This window comes from Macaca fascicularis, chromosome 5, assembly GCF_037993035.2.
Source record: "Macaca fascicularis isolate 582-1 chromosome 5, T2T-MFA8v1.1".
In the NCBI taxonomy this organism is placed as follows: domain Eukaryota; kingdom Metazoa; phylum Chordata; class Mammalia; order Primates; family Cercopithecidae; genus Macaca; species Macaca fascicularis.
Window position 1 is genome coordinate 66,234,154 of NC_088379.1, and position 22,978 is coordinate 66,257,131.

General features: G+C 37.0%; 1 protein-coding gene across 9 annotated transcripts in view; it reads left to right on the forward strand.

Moving 5' to 3' along the window:
* The window catches only part of CENPC (centromere protein C), a 72,314-nt gene that overhangs the window by 16,736 nt on the left and 32,600 nt on the right, over positions 1–22,978 (forward strand). For 8 of the 9 annotated variants that reach the window (XR_012434901.1, XR_277169.4, XM_005555193.4 and 5 more), the window contains 6 exons: positions 7,745–8,030; positions 8,876–9,088; positions 12,533–13,146; positions 14,899–15,066; positions 19,539–19,830; positions 21,706–21,852. Coding sequence is in view for 7 of the 9 variants with exons in the window: in XM_005555193.4 (XP_005555250.3) it covers positions 7,745–8,030; positions 8,876–9,088; positions 12,533–13,146; positions 14,899–15,066; positions 19,539–19,830; positions 21,706–21,852 (1,720 nt within the window). In the remaining 2 variants the exon portion in view is untranslated. The remainder of the gene's footprint in view (positions 1–7,744; positions 8,031–8,875; positions 9,089–12,532; positions 13,147–14,898; positions 15,067–19,538; positions 19,831–21,705; positions 21,853–22,978) is intronic. The other variant, XM_074039919.1, reaches the window with a different exon arrangement.

Sequence of the window (22,978 nt, forward strand, 5' to 3'; positions counted from 1 at the left end):
TGTAACAGTCTCCGGTGAAATTCTCTGGTCCAGGAGATTTTTTTTTTCAAGAACTTTAAATAACAAAATTCATTCTTGAATAGTTATAAGACTATTTAGATTATCATTTTCGTTGTGACCGAATTTTGGTAGTTTGTGTTTTCTGAGGTATCGGTCCATTTTTTCTAATCATCTGTCAAGTTTGTAAGCATGAAGTTGTTCATAGCATTATCCTTTTTTTTTTTTTTTTTTGAGACGGAGTCTCGCTCTGTCACCCAGGCTGGAGTGCAGTGGCCAGATCTCAGCTCACTGCAAGCTCCGCCTCCCGGGTTCACGCCATTCTCCTGCCTCAGCCTCCCGAGTAGCTGGGACTATAGGCGCCTGCCACCTCACCCGGCTAAGTTTTTGTATTTTTAGTAGAGACGGGGTTTCACTGTGTTACCCAGGATGGTCTCGATCTCCTGACCTCATGATCCGCCCGTCTCGGCCTCCCAAAGAGCTGGGATTACAGGCTTGAGCCACCGCGCCCGGCCCTTTTTTTTTTTTTTTTGAGTTTTTTTTAATACGTATTTTTTTAATTTAAGTTCTGGGATACATGTGCTAAACATGCAGGTTTGTTACATAGGTATACATGTGCCATGGTGGTTTGCTGCACTTATCAACCGTCATCTAGGTTTTAAGCCTAGGTATTTGTCCTAATGCTTCCCTTCCCTTTTCCCCCTCCCCCGACAGGCCCCGGTGTGTGATGTTCCCCTCCCTGTGTCCGTATGTTCTCATTGTTCTACTCCTGCTTATGAGTGAGAACATGCGGTGTTTGGTTTTCTATTTCTGTGTTAGTTTGCTGAGGATGATGGTTTCCAGCTTCATCCATATCCTTGCAAAGGACATGAACATTCTTTTTTATGGCTGCTTAGTATTCCATGGTGTATATGTGTCACATTTCCTTTATCCAGTCTATCATTGATGGGCATTTGGGTTGGTTCCAAGTCTTTGCTATTGTAAATAGTGCTGCAGTAAACATACATGTGCATGTCTCTTTATAGTAGAATGATTTATAATCCTTTGGGTATATACCCAGTGATGGGATTGCTGGGTCAAATGGTATTTCTGGTTCTAGATCCTTGAGGAATTGCCACACTGTCTTCCACAATGGTTGAACTAATTTACACTCCCACCAACAGTGTAAAAGTGTTCCTATTTCTCCACATCCTTGCCAGCATCTGTTTCTTCTCTTTTTAATGATCACTATTCAAACTGGTGTGAGATGGTATCACATTATGGTTTTGATTTGCATTTCTCTAATGACCAGTGATGATGAGCTTTTTTTTATGATGTTTGTTGACCACGTAAACATCTTCTTCTGAGAAGTGTCTGTTCATATCCTTTGCCCAGTTTTTGACAGGATTGTTTGTTTTTGTTTTTCTCGTAAATTTGTTTAAGTTTATTGTAGATTCTGGATATTAGACCTTTGTCAGATGGAGAGGTTGCAAAAATATTCTCCCATTCTGTAGGATGCCTGTTCAGTCTTGCTGAGCAGAAGCTCTTTAGTGTGATTAGATCCCGTTTGTCAATTTTGGCTTTTGTTGCAATTGCTTTTGGTGTTTTAGTAATGAAGTCTTTGCCCGTGCCTATGTCCTGAATGGTATTGCCTACGTTTTCTTCTAGGGTTTTTATGATGTTAGGCCTTACATGTAAGTCTTTAATCCATCTTGAGTTAATTTTTGTATAAGGTGTAAGAAAGGGGTCCAGTTTCAGTTTTCTGAATATGGCTAGCCAGTTTTCCCAGCACCATTTGTTAAATAGGGAATTCTTTCCCCATTGCTTGTTTTTGTCTGATTTGTCGAAGATCAAATGGTTGTAGATATGTGATGTCATTATTATTATTATTATTTTTTGAGACGGAGTCTCACTCTGTCGCCCAGTCTGGAGTGCAGTGTTGCGATCTCGGCTCACTGCAAGCTCCGCCTCCCGGGTTCACGCCATTCTCCTGCCTCGGCCTCCCCAGTTGCTGGGACTACAGGCGCCCGCCAACGAGTTCAGCTAATTTTTTGTATTTTTTAGTAGAGATGGGGTTTCCCCGTGGTCTGGATCTCCTGACCTCGTGATCTGCCCGTCTTGTCCTCCCAAAGTGCTGGGATTATAGGTGTGAGCCACCGCGTCCGGCCGTGTGGTGTTATTTCTGAGGCCTCTCTTTTGTTCCATTGGTCTGTATATCTGTTTTAGTACCAGTACCAAGCTGTTTTGGTTACTGTAGCCTTGTAGTATAGTTTGAAGCCAGGTAGCGTAATGCCTTCCACTTTGTTCTTTTTGCTTATGATTGTCTTGGCTATATGGGCTCTTTGGTTCTATATGAAATTTAAAGTAGTGTTTTCAAGTTCTGTGAAGAAAGTCAGTAGTAGCATGATGGCAGTAATATTGAATTTATAAATTACTTTGAGCAGTATGGCCATTTTCACTATATTGATTCTTTGTATCCATGAGCATGGAATTTTTTTCTCTTTGTGTCCTCTCATTTCCTTGAGCAGTGGTTTGTAGTTCTCCTTGAAGAGGTCCCTCACGTCCCTTGTAAGTTGTATTCCTGGGTATTTTATTTTCTCCGTAGCAATTGTGAATGGGAGTTCACTCATGATTTGGCTCTCCGCTTGTCTATTATTGGTGTATAGGAATGCTTGTGGTTTTTTTGTTTGTTTGTTTGCTTGTTTGTTTAATTATACTTTAAGTTCTAGGGTACATGTGCACAACGTGCAGGTGTGTTACATATTATACTTGTGCCGTGTTGGTGTGCTGCTGCTTGTGATTTTTGCGCATTGATTTTGTATCCTGAGACCCTCCCAACTGCTGAAGTTTCTTACCAGCTTAAGGAATTTTGGGACTGAAACAATGGAGTTTTCTAAGTATACAGTCACGTCATCTGCAAACAGAGACAGTTTGACTTCCTCTCTTCCTGTTTGAATAACCTTTCTTTCTCTTGCCTGATTGTCCTGACCAGAACTTCCAGTACTGTGTTGAATAGGAGTGGTGAGAGAGGGCATCCTTGTCTGTGCCAGTTTTCAAAGGTGAAGCATTACCCTATTTTTGATGGCTGCAAAATCTATTGTGATATCATCGCCTATTTTATTCCACATATTGGTGGTTGGTGTCTTCTTATGGTTGTCACTTTTGTTATCATTTTGTAGGTTTTTTTCCCCCAATAATTTTCTGTATTTTTCTATTTTCAGTTTTATTGATTTCTGCTCTTTATTTTTTCCCGTCCTTCTGCTTGATTGGGTTTATTTTGCTCTTTTCTTGATGGAGAAATTTTATTTTCTGCTTTATAATTCATTACTGTTTATTTTGTTATTCAAATTGTTCCAGATTTGGCTAATAGAAGCTCTTACTTTGGTTCCAGTGTCCCTTTGACGTAGCCCATTTTTGTTGTTGTTTCTGAGCACTTTCATACCTTTTGGAGCCACAAGATGCTCTCCTGCCCCATCCCAGAATCAACCGTTTCTTCATGAAATCATGATTTCTTTTACTGGGTAATGGTATTAGAAACCAAGATCTGAGTGCTAGGTGTGCTGTCACTCCTGTAGAGTTGTTGCTTCTAGACCCTCTCAACTGATAAAGCTGGGTAAATGTATGTGTGTGTATGCTAACTTGTGTATCAGCACATATCTATAAATATCTTTAAATGTAACTATCTGTATCTATGTTGAACTAATCATAAGTTCATATTGATGTCTCTGACTCTAATCCATTACCATGTGGATTATTCTAGCCTCCTCCTCTTGCTTATCTGTAAACTCCCATTACATGAATGAGAAACTGGGCATTCACCGTTCAACATCCATTTACTTATCTTTTACATTTCTGTATACATGTAAAAGAGTGTCAGAATTGTTGACTCATATCCTGTGGAAAACAGTTTTATCAACTAGAAAATAGTGCTTATGTACAGTTTCTTTTGCCTTCAGTCTTACATACTCCATTCATTTTTGTTTGTTTGTTTGTTTTGAGAGAGAGTCTCCCTCTGCCACCCTGGTTGAAATGCAGTGGCATGATCTCAGCTCACTGCAACTTCTGACTCCAGGGTTCAAGCGATTCTTCTGCCTCAATCTCCTGAGTAGCTGGGATTACTGGCAGCAGCCGCCACGCTCGTCTAATTTTTTGTATTTTTAGTAGAGATGGGGTTTCATCATGTTAGCCATGCTGGTCCTAAAGTCCTGACCTCAAGTTATCCGCCTGCCTCAGCATTCCAAAGGGCTGGGATTATAAGTGTGAGCCACCATGCCTAGCAGATTCATTCCTTTTTTTTTGAGATGGAATTTTGCCATTATCACCCAGGCTGGAGTGCAATGGCACAATCTTGGTAGCACTGAAACCTCCGCCTCCTGAGTTTAAGTGATTCTCCTGTCTCAGCCTCCCAAGTAGCTGGGATTACAGGCACGCACCACTGTGCCCAGATACTTTTTGTATATTTAGTAGAGATGGGGTTTCACCATGTTGGCCAGGCTCTTCTTGAACCTGACCCCAAGTGATCCACCCACCTCGGCCTCCCAAAGTGCTGGGATTACAGGCATGAGCCACCACACTTAGCCTTCGATTCACTTCTGATCTTTCTTAGGTCATCACATTTTCCCCCCATCCACTTCAGTGAAGTTGGTTCTACATATCATACATCAAATGTGGCATATATAATACGTGTGATTTCCATGATTAGGTCATAAAAGGTTATGTGGCTCTGCCTGGCATGCTGGATCTGTCTCTCTTCCTCTCTTTCTCATTCTCTCCAGTTGCCCTTGGAACCCAGACAATATGCTATGAAGAAGCCCAAACTAGCCATTATGGAGAGAAAGACTCCCACCCTGCAGCCCAGACCAGGTGTCAAATATGTGTAAACAAGCTGTCAGATGATTCCAGGGCTCAGACTTCATGGAAGAAGCCATCCCTTCTGTGCTCTGCTGAATTCCTGACTTACTGAATCCATGAACATAACAAATGGTTGTTTTATGCAACCAAGTTAAGAAGTTGTATTATGCAGAAATAGTAACTGAAACAATGAATTCCCAACTTAAATACTACTGTTACTTATTTCTGTTATCGTGTATTTTAATATTTTTTAACTTTACAAGACTTTTTGTTTTAGTTTGTTTATATATACACATCACTTCCTTTGCTCTTTTTTAAAGAAATGTATTTTCAAATATTATATAATATAAACATAAAATTTTCCACTTTATTTCTGAGTATACAGTTCAGTAGCATTAAGTACTTTCACATTGTTGTGAGGCTATCACCTCCATGAATCCATAGAACTTCTTTCATTTTTCAAAACTGAAACACTGTACCCATTAAACAGTATCTCTTTTTCCATCAGCCCTGGCAACCACCATTCAACTTTATCTGTCTGTGAATTTCAGACAGAAAATTTGTCTGTGATTGGCTTATTTCACTTAGCATAATGTCTTCAAGGTTCATCCATTTTGTAGCATGTGTCAGAATTTCATTCTAAGACTGGGTAATATTTCATTGTATGTGTATACCGCTTTTTATCTATTAATCTGTTGATGGGCACTTGGGTTGTTTTGAGTTTTTGGCTATTGTGAGTAATGCTGCTATGAATATTGGTGTGAAAGTGTCTGTTTGAGTTCCTGCTTTCAATTTTAAGTTTAAGGATTCAGTGTACACTTCTCATAGTGACTGTCATTCTACATGCACACCAGCAGTGCATGCACAAAGGTTCCATTTTTTCTAATTCAACAGTCGTTATCTTTTGTTTTTATAAATAATAGCCATCCTAATGGGTGTGATGTAGTATCTCATTGTGGTTTTGATTTGTTTTACATCACTGTTATTAGGAAAATTAAAAATAACATTTAAAAACCACTACTTACTGATAATGGCTAATATCCAAAAAACTGTCTTTTTTTTTTTTTTTTAAATGCTACTTCTTTGAGAGTTTCTTTTTCATTTGTTACAAGAGGATTTGTAATTATTAAAGCATTTTATGATGTTTGCTTTAAAATTTCTTGTTAAATAATTTTAAAATCTGATTCATCTCATTTATTTATGTCTATTGATCATTATTTCTTTTTTTTTTTTGGTTTGTTTTGGTTTTGGTATGATGAGTTGTTTTGATTGTATTCCTGAGATTTGGTTACTTATGTTAGGGGATTCTTAGACTGCTTAAATCTTTTGTTACAGCACATAGCTGCCCTATTTTGGTTTAATGTGTAGGTTCTTGCGTTATTTATTTGTATATTTATTTATTTATTGAGACAGAGTCTTGCTCTGTCACTCAGGCTGGAGTGCAGTGGTATGATCTTAGCTCACTGCAACCACCGCCTCCTGGGTTCAAGTGATTCTCATGCCTTAGCCTCCCGAGTAGCTGGGATTACAGGCATGTGCCACTACGCCTGGCTGATTTTTCTATTTTTAGTAGAAATGGTGTTTCGCCGTGTTGGCCAGGCTGGTCTTGAACCCCTGGCCTCAAGTGATCCACTTGCTTTGGCCTCCCAAAGTGCTGGGATTACAGGCATGGACCACTGCGCCCAGCCCCTCTTTCTTAGTTTTATGAGTTTTATTTTCAGTGATAGTTAAGTGTTCAGAGTAATAGCAGTGGTGTTTTGTTCTATTTCATTTTCTGATGCTGTTAGGATTCTAGCTCAGTTCCTGTTGGTGCTGTCTGGGGTGGTTGGAAGATACCTTTTGATGTCCTTGTTCACCTGTGTGGGGTTCTGGTTAGAAGCTGCTGGGCCTGGTTTCCTTATATCATTGGGTGGAGGACAGGGGGATGCTGCCCTCTCTTACGCTGTTCTTGCCTCAGATTAGACTCTCTGCTGGTGCCCTGGTTGTAAAGTAGGGACTAGGATGGCCTGGGTGTCAATACTATCAGTGGATCAAAATGTTGTCTTGGGCTGTGAAGATCAGAAGTTTCACTACTCTACAGCATCATGTGGGTCATACCGCCTGCCATCTATGATTATGGAAGCAGGACTGGCTTGGTATGAGCTCCTTTGCTGCTACAGTCCCATAGCACAGCCCAGGGCTTTGTTGCTCTGCCAATGCAGGTAGTAAGGAGTGCTCCATGGCCCACAATGCTGAATGGGGCTTGAGTTTCCTCATTACGTCTTCATTGGGTTTACCTTGTTCAGAGAATGCAATTCCACCCGGCCTCCACCCTGTCTTTCACCTATTGGTGGTTCCAGGTTATAGGCTTCTCCAGTAACCAGTCCAGGGGTATATGGGAGATAGACAGAAAACCCAAGGCTTATCTTTTCCTGGTCTTGAGTTTCCTAGCTAGTCTACCTTTTTTTCTTCCAGCTTTCAGAGTCCTGTTGTTGATTGATGGATAATTTCCAGGGAATTTAGTTGTATTTACAGGGAGAAGCAGGGAAATGCCATCTCATTCTGAAGGGTGAGGTTTAAGAGAATATGTATATATTCTCTTATATTTTCTCATTATACATAAATATTCATATACATATATACTGTTTATGCATATATACACACATGGTTATGTCATATCTCTATATATCTGTTATATCTATATTCCATGTGTGTATGTGTAAATATGTGATCATCTTACTGCCCTAGGTCACCGTTAGCCCAAAGATAGAAAAATCTTAAGTACTTTTTAAAATCATAGACCTTTGATTCTAATCTTAATGACTTTGAGTTTTCTGAAAACTATTTCTGATTAAATTATTGCAGAATTTTTAAAAGCCTGCTTGATTCTCTTATTATTCTTTTAATTGACAAGTATCTTTATGTAATTTTCTTCTAGTTCAGGCCCATGAAGTTCGTCAGAAAATTCTGGCAACTGATGTTAGTTCCAAAAATACATCTGACTCGAAAAAGATGTCAAGTAGAAACATAAATGATTATCACAGTGATGCTGGTGAAGAATTTTACTTATCTGTTGGCTCACCTTCTGTTCTTTTGGATGCAAAAACATCTGTATCGCAAAATGTTATTCCATCTAGTGCCCAAAAGAGAGAGACTTACACTTTTGAAAATTCAGTAAATACGCTGCCTTCAAGTACAGAGGTTTCACTTAAAACCAAAAAAAGGTAACATTTTATTTAAATAATGTTAATTGCACTTTTAAAATTTTACTTTTTGTATTAAAAAATGATAATTCAATCTTGTTATATTATTTTACAGTAAGGAAGGAGGAATATTAACACGTTATGAGAAAGTATACATTTAGCATATATTCAGTTTATAATAATTAAGGAAGGCCTTAAAGTGTACTTCAGAGAAGTTTGGAGGTTAACTTTTCTATAGTCTGGAAAAATGTGTTTTTTCTCTGATAGTATTTGATAGCTTCCTAAGAGAAACAATTTGTATTTTCTCAATATTTTTTGTAATTGCAAGTGTAAATATGTATCAGGTCACTTCTAGGGTAGCAGTGCATAAGTATTATTGAGGATGCTATGCTTTGTGGACAGCTGGTTTCTCTTTCTTGGCCTTACCTTTGGCCTTTAGGAAGCAAAGTAGATTATTCAAGGTCTTTTGCATTTGGAGATCTCTGTAATGAGTGTAATTTATATGTAGAGTATTGTGTGGAGCCAAGGAGTTAAGTATATTCTAAGACTTTGATATTCAAAGTTTGGTCTGTCACAGTGCTCTAAGATTGCCCTGAGAACCATTGCCTAGCTGTACATTTCATTGATGTATACTTTAACCATTATTTTCTCTTTCCTGTTTTTCTGTTGATAAATACAAAAGTTAATCTTCCTGAGCAGTTTATCTTGTGTATTTGGAATGCACAAATCAGCATTTATGTGTTAAATAAATGCCTAGTACAGAATTTTAAATTGGTCTGTATTGTCTCTGTAAAGGAGTTCAGGAAGACTCGTAACTCAAGAAACGTTATGGGAGCATTCAACTTACCCTCCTTTTAACCTTTTAGGTTAAACTTTGAAGATAAAGTTATGTTAAAAAAAATAGAAATAGATAATAAAGTATCAGATGAAGAGTATAAAACATCAGAAGGACAAGAAAGAAAACCATCAGGATCATCTCAGAATATAACACGAGATTCAGAATATGAAATTCAACGAAAAGCTAAAAAAAGTTTTTCAACATTGTTTTTAGAAACAGTAAAACGAAAAAGTAAATCCAGGTGAGTTATTAGGAAACTTGCCTTTGAGGCATTTTTTTTTAATTCTATGAACCATATATGAGGATTCCTAATGCTATTTAACTTAGAAATAAGTAATTTAATTAACAAATATTTTAGTTGAAATTTTTGTCTGACTTGTAAGGAGAGATTGTTTTTTACCAGTCAGTGAGTCACTCCCAAAGCCATTTTTTAATAGATACTAAATTAGACTTGAAAGAAAACAGGTTCATTCAGTTTTCATTGCCTTCTAGTTTGTCTGTGTAATATCAAAGAATGAAGTCAATGCAGTATTTATGTATGTATGTATGTATTTGTTTTGAGACAAGGTCTTTCTCTGTCATCCAGGCTGAAGTGCAGTGACACAATCTCGGCTCATTGCAACTTCCGCCTCCCGGGTTCAAGTGATTCTCTTGCTCAGCCTCCCGAGTAGCTGGGATCACAGGCAACTGCCACCACACCTGTCTAATTTTTGTATTTTTAGTAGAGATGGAATATCCCCCATGTTGATAAGGCTGGTCTCAAACTCCTGACCTCAGGTGATCCACCCGCCTCGGCCTCCCAAAGTGCTGGGATTACAGGCGTGAGCCACCACACCTGACTAGCAATGCTGTATTTAGACATTGTTATGTTAGGCTGCCCTTATGTCACTATCATAGGTATCAGAGTGCTAGTGAACATACTAGGAAGTTTTTATTGCTGTATGCGGTGGCTCACGCCTGTGATCCTAACACTTTGATAGGCCGAGGCGGGCACATCACTTGAGATCAGGGGTTCAGGACCAGCCTGACCAACATGGTGAAACCCTATCTCTACTAAAAATACAAAAATTAGTCGGGCTTGGTGGCACATACCTATAATCCCAGCTGTTCGGGAGGCTGAAGTAAGAGAGTCACTTGAACCTGCGAGGTGGAGGTTGCAGTGAGTTGAGACTGCGCCACTGCACTCTAGCCTGGGTGACAGAGTGAGACTCTGTCTCAAAAATAAAAAGGAAGTTTTTATAAAAACATGTTAAAATGAATGAATGAAATTCCCTTTTTGTTCAGTCTCTGCTTCCGCTTCCTGTAGTTGATTAATAATTTTTATGTATATATTTTAAACCTCATATGGATATTGTCACCACCGTCTGAAACAAATGTGTTATACTTGTGGGCTAATTATATTACGTCTGAGAGATTATTTTTAATGTTCTTTTTGATGTTCTAGTGAGTAAAGTTAATTTTATGTTTAATTGTTGTCAAATATAACTATTCATTATTCCCAGTGCTTTCTAGCCTCATTACTTCCACTTATGCTCTTCCTTTTGATTGTCTTTCTTGCATTTCCTTGTGACCAAATCTTATAAATCGTTCAACAGCCAGCCTAAATGCTACAAAGCCTTTCATGGTTTTTCTAGCAAATTAGAAGCCATCTTTCCCTATTCTAAACTTTCATAGTGTCAAGGTTGTTTCCTAAGGATATCATCTCTGTTAAACATACATTCATTATAGTATTTGTATTGACTTTGTTCTTTATTAGTTTTTATAGAGTTTTCTAATTATATAAATTTGTGAAATGCTACCGTTAGAGAGTATATTTCTTAGAGTATTTACTATTTTACATTATAAGATTTGTCAGGAGTTTACGATTAGAGGAATAAAGGCGTTTTCATTTCTGATTCCTTTTGTGTGTTCTAATTAAAAGAGAAAAACATAATCTAATTTTTGCATTCTGTCTTTGTTTCTGTTATGGCTAAACACAGCTAACTGAGCCTTATCCAAGTGAAAAAGTGGAAACGAGTGCGTATGCCAGCTTTGGAGTTTGGATGTTTACCTTGTTTTTTATTTTGTGTATCTCACTGCAATATGTGGTGTGCTCAAAGCTATTAAAACAATCAGGGAAATGTAAAATTAGTCTATCAGATTACCATTCTTGGAATAATTCCTTCCTTCTCTGGGAAATTTTTCCGACTAATTGGAGGAGGTACTCTGTAATTTCAATGCACTAGTCTTAATTTATTCAACACCTCATTAAATGCATGACTCTCTTTGTATGTACTTAACATGTACATGCTTTTATGAAAATTTAAGAATTAATGTTGATGTTCGATTATAAGCCGTAAGATAGTAGCTGAAATTGTCCGTCTTACTCTTTATCCTTTTACAACATTTGGCGTGGGAAACAACAATAATATTCATCATATAGGCTTTCTGCCTTTTAGTAAAATACGTAGTTTGGGCTAGGACTATGGAGAAAGGTCTAGAGTTGGGAAACATTGACTACATTATTTATGACATTCTATAGCATTGTATGCTTTGTGATAAGACTTGCCTTTTATTTTTTCCTGTTTCTGTGGCACTAGATTTCTTTTGTGCTTATGCTACCTCTCTAGATGCACTCCATTTATTTCTATACCATGATTATAATATGGAAATACATATGAAATATCCAAACGAAATGCATTTTTATACATATGCTGTCATATAACAAGTCACTACACACTTAGCGGCTTAAAACAACATTTATTTTATAGTTCTGTGGGTCTACAATTTATAGTCCTATAGTAATATTAGTAATTTTTACATTCATTCAACCATCTGTGTATTTGGTGTTGCCATATGTGAAGAACTGTGGAATGTAAAAAAAGATAGGAAGAAATTTTCCCCAATCTCTCTCCCTTTTTTTTTGTCTGAGATGGAGTTTTGCTCAGTCACCCAGGCTGGAGTGCAGTGGCACGATCTCGGCTCACTGCAACATCTGCCTCCTGGGTTCAAGCGATTCTTCTGCCTCAGCCTCCCAAGTAGCTGGGATTACAGGGACCCGCCATCATGCCTGGCTAATTTTTGTGTTTTTAGTAGAGATGGGGTTTCACCATGTTGGCCACGCTGGTGTTGAACTCCTGACCTCAGGTGATCCACCCGCCTTGGCCTCCCAAAGTGCTGGTATTACAGACGTGAGCCACCATGCCTGCCTCCCCAATCTCTTATAATTTAGTAGTAGTCCAAGTCAAATATTAGACTTGGAGTGTTGTCAGAAATAATCTTGTTGGCTCATTTGAATGTGAAGAAATTCAGACCCCAAAAGATATATATACAAATATGTAATTTAATATAAGATTATATATAATAGTGGCATTCATTTTGGACTGTGAGTCAATGTATCTGGGTTATAATTATATCTCTTTGGGCTTCAGTTTTAGTATATATAATGGGTGGGTGGGTAGGATCAAATTAGTTGATGTCTAGATTTCTAGTTCTAAATTTTTGTGATGTCATTACTATTATAAATAAGGGTGAACAGGCATAGAAATGTAAAAGGAGGGAAAGATTTGTACGATTAAGTGTAAATTGAGGAGATGCATAAACTGTTTAAAAGATATTTAGATTTTATTTCTTAGATGATTTTCTTTACTAAACAAATCTAAAAGCTTTATTTTTTTGAACTGTTAAAAGTATCACCCTGTTTCAGTCCCGTTGTTAGGCATGCAGCAACTGCTCCACCTCATTCGTGTCCTCCCGATGATAAGAAGGTGATAGAGGATGAATTTATAATTGATGAGTCAGATCAAAGTTTTGCCAGTAGATCTTGGATTACAATACCAAGAAAGGCAGGGCCTCTGAAACAACGCCCAATATCTCCGGCTGAGAGCACTGCACTGCTTCAAAATAGAAAGTCAAGAGAAAAGCATCATAATATATTACCTAAGACTTTGGCAAATCGCAAACATTCTCATGAACCTCACCCAGTAGAACCATCTCAGTCCTCTGATAAAACAGTACTGGATACAAGTTATGCTTTGACAGGTGAAACGGAAAATGATTGTAAATCTGCAAAATATGAAATGTGTTCCAAGGATGCAGAAAAATCATCTGGAAGCAAAAGGACTATAAAACAAAAACAGAGAAGAAAATTTAAGGCTAAACCAGCTGAAGAACAGCTTGATGTGGGACAGTCTAAAGATGAAAACATACGTATGTCACATACTACCCAAGACAAATTTCAAAGAAATTCAGACAGAAATATAGAAGAGCGTGAAGAGATAGGAAATGATTGTGTTTCCAAAAAACAGATGTCACCTGTGGGTAAGTGTTTATATTAAATATAACTGTGATCATTATTCTACGCATTTTATGTTTTTTAATATCCCAACTTAACTTTGGCAAGTAGGCAAAGTAAACCTAAATGAACAAAGAGCCCGAAAAGCCTATAAGTTTTTTTCTAGAATCTTTTTATTTTATATATAATTTAATTCTAACTTACATAGTTTTTGTTTACCTTGTGAGATGGCAGTATACATAGAGGGCAAAGTGAAAAGGAAAGGCTAGTAAACAAGTTAGTATCAGAACATGAATAAGACAAATGATAAATTCTTTAGAAAATAAAAATGTTAAAAAAAATCCTAGGGTACCGTGGGACTATTTTTTATAGAGATAAAAATCCATTCTCTTCCATCATTCACTCATTTATCTAACAGTTGTTGAATGCCATACACTGCATTAGGCACTGTAATCACAAAAATTACTAACCCATTATTTCTACTGTTAACAAGATCATTCTGGTGGGTTCTGTAGAACAATAGATAATATACATACGTGCATAAGATTAAAAGGGAGGGTACAAAATTTTGATTTATCCATAATTTCTTAGGAAAAGACATATGAAGGAAGTACACTTGAAGGATGCTCTCTATAATTGTCAATATTAAATATTTACTGAGTATCTGCTATATTCTACACACTAATTTTTACATATATTCTGTATCTAGATTGGTTAGTGAATATAATGCTGTCATTAATTACCATGCCAGGCCAGGCGCGGTGGCTCAAGCTCGTAATCCCAGCACTTTGGGAGGCCGAGACGGGTGGATCACGAGGTCAGGAGATCGAGACCATCCTGGCTAACCCAGTGAAACCCCGTCTCTACTAAAAAAAACCAAAAAACTAGCCGGGCGAGGTAGCGGATGCCTGTAGTCCCAGCTACTCGGGAGGCTGAGGCAGGAGAATGGCATGAACCCGGGAGGCGGAGCTTGCAGTGAGCTGAGATCCGGCCACTGCATTTCAGCCTGGGCGACAAAGCGAGACTCCGTCTCAAAAAAAAAAAAATTACCATGCCAGTTGTATTAATTTTCTATTGCTGTCATATGACAAGTTACTATACACTTATTGGCTTAAAACAACAAACATTGATTATCTTACAGTTCTGTGGGTCAGATGTCCCACTGGGATAAAATCAAGGTATTGGTGGGGTTTTCTTTCTTTCTAGTGATTTTGGGAGAAAATCTGTTTCTTTGCCTTTTCTAGCCTCTGGAAACTACCTATATTCCTTGACTCATGGTCCTCCTCCACCATCTACAAAACTAGCAATACCAGCCTTCTCATGTTTTGAATTTATCTTGCCTCTTCTTCCATCATTTCATCTCTCTGACCACAGCTTTTAAAGGACACATACTTAGATTGTGTCAGCCTGGATGATGCAAAATAATGCCTCTATTTCAGAGTTTATAATTTAATCACACTTTAAATCTCCTCTTCTTAGGTTGAAAAAAGTCATTTCTAAACAGGAAAGCAGTAATTGCCTAATTTTACTTGGGAAGTTGTAGGAAGGAACTGTATTTTTTTTTCAGTTTTTAATAGGAAGTTAGTGCTTACTTCAGCAGCACGTATAATTGACAGAAAGAGAACATGTGACTTTTAAAAATAGACATGAAAAGAAGGCCACAGGATAAATTTAAGAAGTTCCTATAATTGAGGGTTTTTTTTTTTTAATAATCTTGTGGTTTTCTGAAAACTTTTTTAGTAGATTGTGAATTGGTTTTATGGTTTTCTTTATTTTAGGAAGCAAGAAAAGTAGCGCTAGAAAAGATAAGGGAGAAGCTAAAAAGAAGCACTTTTCCAATGAGTCCAAGAACAAACTTGTGCCTGAAGAAGTGATTTCAACTGTCACGAGAAGTCGAAGAATTTCCAGACGTCCATCTGATTGGTGGGTGGTAAAATCAGAGGAGAGTAAGTATTTTTATTTAAATTATGTTTGTTCATAGATAAAATCATTCTGTAAGGGACATTATGTTTGATTTTATATTTCTATAGAGAGAATATCATGAGGACCAAGTTAAATTGGGTCATCAAAAGGAATATTAAATCAGTTGTAAAGATATTCCTTAAAGCTTTAATACATACAGTATTTTAGGTAGAGGGATAATAGCTATGGGAAAACAAAACCCCAAACCAAAAATCCCTGCTCTCATGGAGCTTATGTTCTAGTTGGGAAAGGCAATATAAATAATCCAGCTATTTTAATGTCTTGGCTGTGAGGGATACAAAGATTGATCATATGAGGTTCTGCCACCAAGGAGTTTATAATCTACAAGATTATAGTTCATTACACATAAAAAAGTAAATTACTTGTGTTGGTGGTTCCCAAGACTACCCTCAGATTTGGTAATTTGCTAGAATAATTGGGCATATATTTGTATTCGTGGCTGTGATTCATTACAGTGAAAGGATACCGTGCAAATTCAGTGGAAAAAAAGTACATGGGCCAAGTCTGGAGGAAATCAGCAGAAGCTTGAAGAGTCCTTTCCCAGTGGATTCCCACAGGAGTTGCTTAATTCCTCTAGCAATGAGTTGTGACAAATAGGCAAAATGTCTATCAGGGAAGCTCACTAGAGACTTAGTGCCCAAGATCTTTATGGGGGGTGGTCATATAGGTACTCTCTACCTAGCAAGTACTACAATTCCAGACTCCCTGAAGGAAGGCAGTATTTGCCTAAACCATATTTTTTGTATAAGCGGTTTAAGCCCACAACACCACATTTGCCAAATAGGAAATGACAGGAACACTCCTGAAATTTAAGTTTACAGGGCTCACTTTGAAAGCAGGCCCTTTTAAAGGTAGTATACTCAGAGCTGCTTTGCTAACTTTTTTCTTTACAATATGAAACATTTATTGTTTTGGAAGAATTGTCACTTTTTTAAAGGAAATGATCCTGAAAAGATTGGTGGATCATAAGGTGGCATTCTCATACACAAATACTATTGACTGTTGGGCATTTAGATTAATAAGTGAAAGATTAGTACAACTATGGCATTGTATCTGTGAGGCCTTATTGCTATGAATTATTATTTTTTAATTTTTTTTATTATACTTTAAGTTCTAGGGTACATGTGCATAATGTGCAGGTTTGTTACATATGTATACATGTGCCATGTTGGTGCGCTGCACCCATTAACTCGTCATTTACATTAGGTATATCTCCTAATGCTATCCATCCACTCCCTGCTATGAATTATTAAATCATTGAGTTTCTTGATTGATAGCAGCAAGTATTTATTTTGTTACAGCCTTTGGATTTTGGAGTCAGATCTGAGTTCAAAGTATCACTCTTCCACTTTGAGTAGATTACTTTGTTTAGTTTCTCATTCTGTAACATGATTACCTCATTGAGTTTTTATAAGGTTTAAATGCTATTAGCATAGTAGGTTTGGCATATGTTAGTACTGAAGTGTTAAATAATACTGTTACTGCTTTGAGGAGCTCACTTTTCTGCTCCAGGATGCCTGAAATGCTAAAGAAATTACCAGTGCATCACAACTGTGTCAGATGAGCACATAAATAGATGGGTAAATAAGTTCTTACAGAACTTGGATAAATGTGCTAGATCTCTGAAACTATCAAAAAACACTTATTTAACAGTCCTGAAATAGATGTTGGATTTTTGATCAAACTGGGAGTTGAAAAAGTGGAGGAATCCTTATATATCATATAGTCTAAACTGTCATCTGATGGGAGAAGAAATTGAAGTCTGAAGTTAAGAAGAACAACTTGACTTGCCCCCAGCCTGCGTGTAGTACATGTGACACTGTTCCCTTTCATATATACGAAGAAATGTATGTATATGGAGTACTTGCCATGGGACAGGAATGAGGTAAAGTAGGACCAGGACTAGGGTAAGACAATGAGACACTAGGGTGAAAAATTTAAGGCACTCAGTCACAGGATTGTATTAGTTCGGGTTCTGTACTTGCACAGACCTAAAAATGAGCACCTTCTTGAATTTTCCAGCTGAGGCTACTCTTGTTTCACCATAGTCCTGCCTCTGTCATTAGGCATTGGGAATATACATAGATAAAATACCAGTCAATTACTTGGGGTCAAGGAATTAGTCTGCTGGAGGAGCGGGGTAGAGGTAAGTAAACAGTCGTATGTTGATAGCAAGCTACCTAAGACTTGGAAATTAGGGAAAGCTTCCTGAAGGATGAATTAGGAGTTAGCTAAGTGATTGAGTGGAGTAAGGAGGAAGTTATGGAATATTTTAAGTAGAAGTAGCTTGTGCAGAGATCTGGAGCAGAGAGCTTGATCTTTTTTAAATTTAGCATGCTTTAGAATTGTCTGGGGGCTTATTAAGATACAGGTTACTGGGCCCTGCTCTGAAAAATCTTTGATTCCCTGGGTCTGAGGTGAGTCATGATAATTTGCATTTCAAATTCCCAGATAATGCTGATCTTGCTGGTCTAGAGACTGCCTTTTGACAACCAGTGCTTTAGAGAAACTATAGGTAGTTCAGTACTGATGGCTTTTTTTGGTTTGTTTGTTTGGAGGGGGGTTTTGGGAGATGCAGTTTATGAAATAAGCAAATCTAGATGTAGATATGAATTGATGTTGAAAGTATTTGGACTTTATCCTGAAGCTATACATAATAACTAAAATAATTAAGCAGGGTTGTAATGATCCAGTTTTTGTTTTCCAAAGGTGATTCTTGCAGCAGTGTAAAGAATGGATTGAAAAATAACAAGACTAGAATGGGGGAGATTAGTAAAGAGACTGATATAATCCAGATATGAAATGATGAGGGCTTCTGCTGATGACAGGAGGGAGAGCTTGAAAGATTTGAAAGGCATTAATAAAGTAGAATTGATAGGATTTAGGGCATGATTGTGGATAGGAGTAGTAGTCTTGCATAATTCAAGTTTCTGATTTAGATATCTGGATAGAATAGGTAGTTGTATTTTTCATTAAGATAGGAAATAAAGCAAGAGAGGCAGTTTTAGAGGAGAGCGGTAGGTGGATATTATAGGTATCAGCATATAGATAGTAATTAAAGCTCTGGGTAGATAAGTCCTTCAAGTCCTTCCAGTCATCATACAGCCTAAATAGGTGAGTCTCAAAAATAAGCTAATGTTCATCTTTCATCTGATTCAATGTCCTGAAACCCTTTGGTTTAAATTTGTTAATTCTTCTCATGGCTTTTCTCCTAGAAAACCAACTAATACCACAGCTATTTATTACTGTCAGCTCTAACTTATGTCCACAATCTCACATCCCTTTTGACCACACTTATAGAAATATTACAACAAGTAAACCAAATTTATTCTTCATTATTAATTTTTAAATGTTTTCAGCACAAATCTGGTAACTTGGAGGGCTACAAGTTGATGATTCTCATATGTTTGGGGGTTTAGTCTCAACAGTTTCTTAATGGTTTCTATGTTGTTTTTCTTGATCCAACTAAATATTATTCCCAGATGGAATCAGTTTTTGACCCTCTTGTTCTACTCTCCTAGTCTTGACCCTTCTAAAAGTTTCTTGCTGTGGTTCCTTTCTTTTGTCTGCCACTAATGACTATGCCTGGTTACATAACTCCTGTAACAGGTGTTGACCAATTTGAACACATTTGAGTATGGTATAGAGCTATTCTTATGGTTCATAAAAAGCTTAGTGAGAGCATACCATCTAATGAATAGGGAAATTACGTCTCCCTTAAGGTTTTTCTCAGGACAGGCCTTATACAAGAATTTCAAGGATTGTGAGTGACATAGTTTAACATTGGACTGGGCCTTTAAAATTATCCAGCATGAATTTGAAAACACCTCTGCCACTCTGCTCAGTAGCAGAGTTTTCTGTTTACTTAGTATTTTCCCTATGCTAATTACGGAAATTTTCAACAGTTTTTTTAGGCCAACTTATTTAATACTAGACTAGACAACTTTGTTTTTTTTTTTCTTGCAAGGAAGACTGAAGGTAGGAGTAACTAGGAAGCTTAAATAAACATAATTAAATATAAAATGCTTATAATGATAGAATTGACCTCAGCCAATTAAAATTATTAATAGAAAAAACATGTCAATGTCAAGCCTACTGCCTCTGTTCCCACTTGGGTAATGAAGAAGGTATATGGAGTGAAAAGCTGAAGCTGTCACCTTGGGGAATATCCAATATTAAGGATGGCCAGAAGGGCGGTGGGCAAAGCCAGAGAGTGTTTCTTGAAGCCTGTGACAGATTTGAAGGACCTGTTTCATGTATCTGTAAACTGAAGAGCTACATTGTTTAAAGAATTTAATTTGGAAATTAGCCTATGAGATGTGTGTGTGTGTGTATGTGTATATGTTTATATGCAAATATAAATACTGTTGGTATTTCAGTGAGCCAAATCATCTGGACAAACATACTAACTTTAGGTTATCATTGAATCCTTCAGGTCCTGTTTATAGCAATTCTTCAATAAGAAATGAATTACCAGTGCATCGCAACAGTAGACAAAAATCTGCTAAGAAAACAAATCAGTCATCTAAGAATATTGGAGAAAAAACGATTCCACTTAAAAGGCAGAAGATAGCAACTAAAGGCAACCAAAGAGTACAGAAGTTTTTAAATGCTAAAGGTTCTGGAGGTACCGTTGGTCATGATGAAATTTCCAGTTGTTTGCTGAGTGAGCCATTGGAAAGTGATGAGGAAGACTTGGCTAAGAAGAAAAATCTTGATTGTTCTAGGTAATATCTGTTATGTGTATAATATAGTTACTTTTGTTGTTCAGCATTTAATAATTTGTGCTATTTAATCATTTATAGACAGGCAGTAATTAGCATGAAGAGCTCTATACTCTGACATACCCAGTATTAAATCCAGTCTCTACCATTAGCTGGGTGACACACAGGCAAAGTAGTACTCTGCACTTGTTTCCTGATATTAAAATAGGGAGTAGTACATAGCACCTGGGATTATGACTGTTAAATTTAATAAGATATTGTCGTCGAAGAGTTAAACTTTTTTTTTTTTTTAAAGAGACAGAGTCTTCCTCTGTTGCCTAGGCTGGAGTACAGTGGCATGATCACAGCCCACTGTAACCTCAAACTCCTGGGTCAGGTAATCCTCTAGCCTTAGCTTCCTTTGTAGCTAGGACTATAGGTGTAGACCACCACACCTGGCTAATTTTTTAATTTGTTATAGAAATGAGGTCTTGCTTTGTTGCCTAGGTTTGTCTCGAACTCCTGGTGTGAAGTGAATCTCCTGCCTTGGGCTCCCAAAGTAGAGATTCACAAAACAAACAAACAAAAAACACATAACATAAAATTTACTATCTTTATCTTTTTTAAGTGTATAGTTCAAATTGTTTCCTTTTAAGTGAGATTAATGTGATTTCAATAGTTAGGAATATAGCTTAATACTTTTCTTCTTAGGATGATAATAGTTAACATTTTTTTGAGCTCATACTATGTGCCAAATATTTGCTAGATGCTTTTAATGAATTCTTATTAGTTCCAAAAACCTACTGAGGTAATACATACTTTGTGTTAGAAGCAGTAAGGCGCTGAGGATATACTGAAATAAATGGCAGTGTGTCCTAAAATATATTAGTGTATGTCATTATAGTGCATAAAGAAATCCCATACACCTTCTGTTTCACTTTTTCGGGCCATTCTCTGCTTTTGTCTCTCTTTTTTTTATTATGTTGCTGGAATTTGCTAGTATTTTGTTGAGGGATTCCAATCTGTAGCTTGCTTTCCTTCTGTTGTCTTTGTTTAGTTTTAGTATCATGGTAATACTGGCTTTATACAATGAATTGGGAAGTATTATCTCTCTATTTTTTGAAACAGTTTGTAAATAATTTGTCTTAATTCTTCTTTGGATGTTTGGTAAAATTCAGCAGTGAAGCCACCTGTGCCTGAGCTTTTCTATATGGGTAGTTTGTTTTTGATTACTGATTCATGGTATTTTGAGACTATTTCCTCTTGAATCAATTTTGATAATTTGTGTGTTTCTAGGAGTTTGTCCATTTCATCTAGGTTATCTAATTTGTTGGCATACAGTTGTTCATAGTATTCTCTTGTAATCACTTTTATTTCTTTTGACTCGAATGGTAGTACCCAGGAGGATACTAGAACCTGAAGAAATATACAGTCACTAGGAATAGTGTATCTTGTTTGCATATATTTGGAATAAACTAACTACCAAAGAGATGAGCTGAGTCCCTGTGAGGACCCTATTGCCCCTCAGTAGGCTGACTAGGGATATCAAAGAAGACAGTTTTAGTTGTTTATGGATTCTCCAGTAAAACATCATAGATTAACTGTAATATATATCATAAGCCACTTATACATAGGATCTCCTCATGTGCCTTTCACCACCTTCCTGGGCAGGTGTCTTCTCCATTCCTCTCATCAGAATTTTTCAAATTAGGACTCTTGGTAGGTCCTAGAAACCAATTTCCTTCCTTAGCTAGTTGCAGATGTCAGAGCCTGAACAGGGTGATCTGATATTCATTATAGCCAATATTGTATTGTCTTTGTACCCACCCGTATATTGTTTCTGGAAGAAAATTTTATTTTGAAGAAGTATAAACACTCATACATTTATCGTTTTTATAGATCTACAAGAAGCTCAAAAAAGGAAGATAATGTTATGACTGCACAGCATGTTCCCCTAAAGCCTCAGACCAGTGGATATACATATAACACACCAACAGAATCAAGCTTGGATTCTGGAGAGCGTAAGACTTTAGTTTTAGAGGAAAGGTATGCATGTATTGTAAGGATAATAGTTACGTATATTAGTTACCCATTGCTGTATAACAGATTACCCAAAAACTTTATTTTAATTTTGTTAAAGGCTTAAAAACACTTACTGTTTCATAGTTTCTATGGGTCAGCTATCTGGGAGGCTTAACTAGCTAGTTCTGGCTCGGATATTCTCAGGAAGTAGCAGTCAAGATATCTTTCTGGTTTTAGCGCTTTAAAGTCTTGTCTGGAACTGGAGAATCCACCTATAAAATGTCTCACATCGCTGTTGGCTGGAGGCCCCAGTTCCGTTCTGGCTGTTTTCAGTAGATCTTAGTTTCTTACTGTGTGGCCCTCTCAGCTCCTGAGTATGGCAACTGGCTTCCCACAAAGCACATGCTCCAAGAGAAGATGTGACTATGATGGATATCACAGTGTCTTTTAATGACTTGTACACTGTCACTTCTACTTTATTCTGTTCATTAGAAACAACTGATTAAGGCCACACTACATTCAGGGAGAGGTGGAATTAGGCTCCACCTCTTGAAAGGTGGTGTATTAAAGAATTTGGACATACAATGTTAAAATGACACATTTAGTGATCAAATTGAATTACCTACTCTTAATTATATCTGATGTCATATAACCTTTTAAAAAATTAATAAAAGGTAAATTTTAGCAAATTCTGAGACTTTTAAGGGATGGCTAAGATTTCTTTACTATTTGTGAGGTTATGACTAGGCTTATCCTGGGTTCATAATAGGTAGAAAGAGACCCAGGACTGGGAGAGGCTGAATCGTCTGTGACAATTTCTGGACCATATTTTAAATTCCATTGGTTTTTGGCTGTAGTTATTTTTTGTTTGTTTGTTTGTTTAATTAAGATATGATTTTTTTTTAATAATTTGATTTTCACCACAGTATGTTATCATTTGAATTTACTAAGTCCATAACTCTGATCTATAAGTCATAAATTTAGTACTTATGATGCTCAGCCATCAGTTATGGGATGAAATTGTAGTCTTTGTTTAATGCTGCAAGTACAGTCAGCCTTCCATAACTGTGGGTTCTGCATCCACTGATTCAACCCTCATGGATTGAAAATATTCAGAAAATAAAATATAAAACAATAAAAAGTGACAATA